General features: G+C 42.3%; 1 protein-coding gene across 2 annotated transcripts; it reads right to left on the reverse strand.

The window, feature by feature from the left end:
• Positions 1-345: 345 nt before the first annotated feature.
• Positions 346-2,594, reverse strand: TUA2 (tubulin alpha-2 chain). Of its 2 annotated transcripts, XM_079070938.1 has the most exons (4): positions 2,388-2,594; positions 1,611-1,845; positions 699-1,530; positions 346-616 (listed from the first exon to the last, which is right to left on the reverse strand). In XM_079070938.1, the coding sequence occupies exons 1-4, from the start codon at positions 2,478-2,480 to the stop codon at positions 430-432; spliced, it is 1,347 nt and encodes a 448-aa protein (XP_078927064.1). In that variant the 5' UTR covers positions 2,481-2,594; the 3' UTR covers positions 346-429. The 2 variants fall into 2 exon arrangements, with proteins under 2 accessions (XP_078927064.1, XP_078927063.1); XM_079070937.1 differs by having other exon boundaries at positions 346-1,530.
• Positions 2,595-3,069: the final 475 nt, after the last annotated feature.

Genomic DNA, 3,069 nt, shown 5'->3' on the forward strand with positions numbered 1-3,069 from the left:
TTGCTCAAAAGGGATCAACAAATTTCTTCAATTGAAAAACCTCACCATCCTCTTTGTAATCAACTGCTGACAAGACTCAGTCGACATGATCATAATACCTCCATCTTCTGCGTTTTCTTCCTTTCGATGTATACACTAATCTTTCTCTCATTTAGCATATTAGCATAAGCACTGTCAAGAAACCTAACAATATCACTAATCATCGATCACCGCTTTCAGCCCATCAACACACCTAATATGAGTCAATTTCTAAGAAATAACTTTTTTTCTAAAATCAACTAAAAGCTTTAAAAGGGCTAAAAGTAGACTAGTTGTTTATCATCCCTTCTATCAAACCACCACAAATTACAAAATATTATTCAACAAATTAAAACACTAGAAAACACAGTAGTAGTATTACTTGTCACATAGCCACAAACACAAAACACATCACATCACAAACCAAATCCAGATAAAACTCATAAAACAAAACACAAACAAACAACCAAACCATTCAACTTCTCTCTCAATACTCTTCACCTTCATCACCTTCATCTTCAGCACCTTCAGCACCAACCTCTTCATAATCCTTCTCAAGAGCAGCCAAATCCTCTCTCGCCTCACTAAACTCCCCTTCCTCCATCCCCTCACCCACATACCAATGCACAAACGCCCTCTTCGCATACATCAAGTCAAACTTATGGTCAATCCTCGAAAACACTTCAGCCACTGAAGTCGAATTACTAATCATACAAACAGCTCTCTGCACCTTCGCCAAATCACCTCCGGGAACCACAGTAGGTGGCTGGTAATTAATCCCACACTTGAATCCAGTAGGACACCAATCCACAAACTGAATCGTCCTCTTCGTTTTGATAGTAGCCACAGCAGCATTCACATCCTTGGGAACCACGTCACCTCTGTACATCAAACAACACGCCATGTATTTCCCATGTCTGGGGTCGCATTTCGCCATCATGGAAGAAGGCTCGAAAGCACTGTTGGTGATTTCCGCGACTGAGAGTTGCTCATGGTAAGCTTTTTCAGCTGAAATCACAGGCGCGTAAGAAGAAAGCATGAAGTGGATACGTGGATATGGGACGAGATTTGTTTGGAATTCAGTGACGTCGACGTTCAGAGCACCGTCGAAGCGGAGGGAGGCGGTGAGGGAAGAGATGACTTGGGAGACGAGGCGGTTGAGGTTGGTGTAGGTGGGGCGTTCGATGTCTAGTGACCGGCGGCAGATGTCGTAGATGGCTTCGTTGTCGAGAAGAATGGCGACGTCGGTGTGTTCGAGGAGAGAGTGGGTGGATAAGACGCTGTTGTAGGGTTCGACTACCGATGTTGAGACTTGTGGAGATGGGTAGACGGTGAATCCGAGCTTTGACTTTTTTCCGTAGTCAACGGAGAGACGCTCGAGGAGGAGGGAGCCGAGACCGGAGCCGGTACCACCTCCGACGGCGTTGAAGACGAGGAAGCCTTGGAGACCGGTGCAGTTGTCGGCGAGCTTTCGGATGCGGTCGAGACAGAGGTCGACGATTTCTTTTCCGACTGAAGAAATGAAAGTAGTTTAGAGGGATTGAAATAGAAGAAAAAGGATTGAATTTGGTGAAGTGAAGATGTGTTCTTACTTGTGTAATGACCACGGGCGAAGTTGTTGGCGGCGTCTTCTTTGCCGCTGATGAGTTGTTCGGGGTGGAATAGCTGACGGTAGGTTCCGGTTCTGACTTCGTCGATGACTGTTGGTTCTAGATCGACAAACACGGCGCGTGGGACGTGCTTTCCGGCACCGGTTTCGCTGAAGAAGGTGTTGAATGCGTCGTCGCCTCCTCCGACTGTCTTGTCACTGGGCATCTGACCATCAGGCTGCAAAGGATATCAGAACATTATATGCCGATCAGACATTAGATAAGAGTAATTGACCTTTTTCATCAGAAAATGAAAGATCCGATGAAAACATAACAAAAACTTCGCAGACGACAAATAATCATAGCCAATGGCACAGTAAATTATCTTAGATCTAAGACAAAAGACAAACTTGCTAAAAGATCGACTAGAAACTCAAAAGAATCAGAAATTCAGCAATTTGTTCAACATGGGAGTATAAATAAGCACTTTCGAAACATAAAACATGCAGATCCGTAAGTTTCTAGTCTCAAAAACATGCAGATTTGAATTAACAATGTCTGATATTATAAAAATATATTCAATTGGCATATGATTCGAGATTGGCGCCAGATCTAATGAAAAAACACCAAATTAATGAAAATGACAATCGGAATCACAGATCCAATGCAAAAACATCAGATCAACAAATAAAATGAATGTGAATGACCAGATCTTTCAAAATTCTGCAAATTCGATGCCTTTCATTGCATATACAAACGAACAGAGAGATCGAGACAAACCTGAATGCCATGCTCGAGGCAGTAAAGTTCCCAACATGCATTTCCGACCTGAATACCGGCCTGACCGATGTGAATCGAGATGCACTCCCTCATGGTCGCTGATGAATTGACTTGAGAAGATTAAAATTGAAAAATGTTGATTTGATTTGATTGCGAAAAACACTCAAGATCAAAAGGCGTTTATCAAGACGCCTTCAGATGCAAATCGATGCGTTTCGAAAACCTAGGGCTTCGGTATTTATAGCTGGAGATATGGGTGAGTTGGAGGCCAACCATGGTTAGATAACGGACGGCAGATACAGGACATCATTGTTAACCATGGTTTATATCAGGTTGATGGTTAAGTATGGCGCATGTGAGTCTGGGTTGGCATTTTGATTTTTGATAACATGCTTTTGCCGCTTGTTTTAAGGCTTTTCATTGACACCCCTCATGTTTCAACAGATGTTACAAAACACCCTTTTACACATATTTTAAACTTGTTTTCATGTATAACCGGAGTTGTGGCGGCTCTCGGGTTGTGCGAGTGGTATAGTCGTATTGGGCCTCCGATTTTAAAGGGTCTCTGAATTTGTGGAGAACTATATAGTTATGATGTTTGTATTTTTATAAAATGCATTTTTATGCGTTACTATTTAAAAAAATTGGCAGTGTCGGTTAATTATATTACATAATATAACAT

Source organism: Lactuca virosa, chromosome 9 (genome assembly GCF_052849685.1).
Source record: "Lactuca virosa cultivar CGN04683 chromosome 9, Lactuca_virosa_CGN04683_v6, whole genome shotgun sequence".
Classification (NCBI taxonomy): domain Eukaryota; kingdom Viridiplantae; phylum Streptophyta; class Magnoliopsida; order Asterales; family Asteraceae; genus Lactuca; species Lactuca virosa.

What these genes read in the sequence shown, in the direction of transcription:
- TUA2 (XM_079070937.1), bottom strand. Translation starts at nt 2,480, where the DNA reads ATGAGGGAGTGCATCTCGATTCACATCGGTCAGGCCGGTATTCAGGTC. An exon ending in GCCTCGAGCATGGCATTCAG is followed by an intron (nt 1,846 to 2,387) that starts GTTTGTCTCGAT and finishes TATCCTTTGCAG; the next exon opens with CCTGATGGTCAGATGCCCAG. An exon ending in CGCCCGTGGTCATTACACAA is followed by an intron (nt 1,531 to 1,610) that starts GTAAGAACACAT and finishes TCATTTCTTCAG; the next exon opens with TCGGAAAAGAAATCGTCGAC.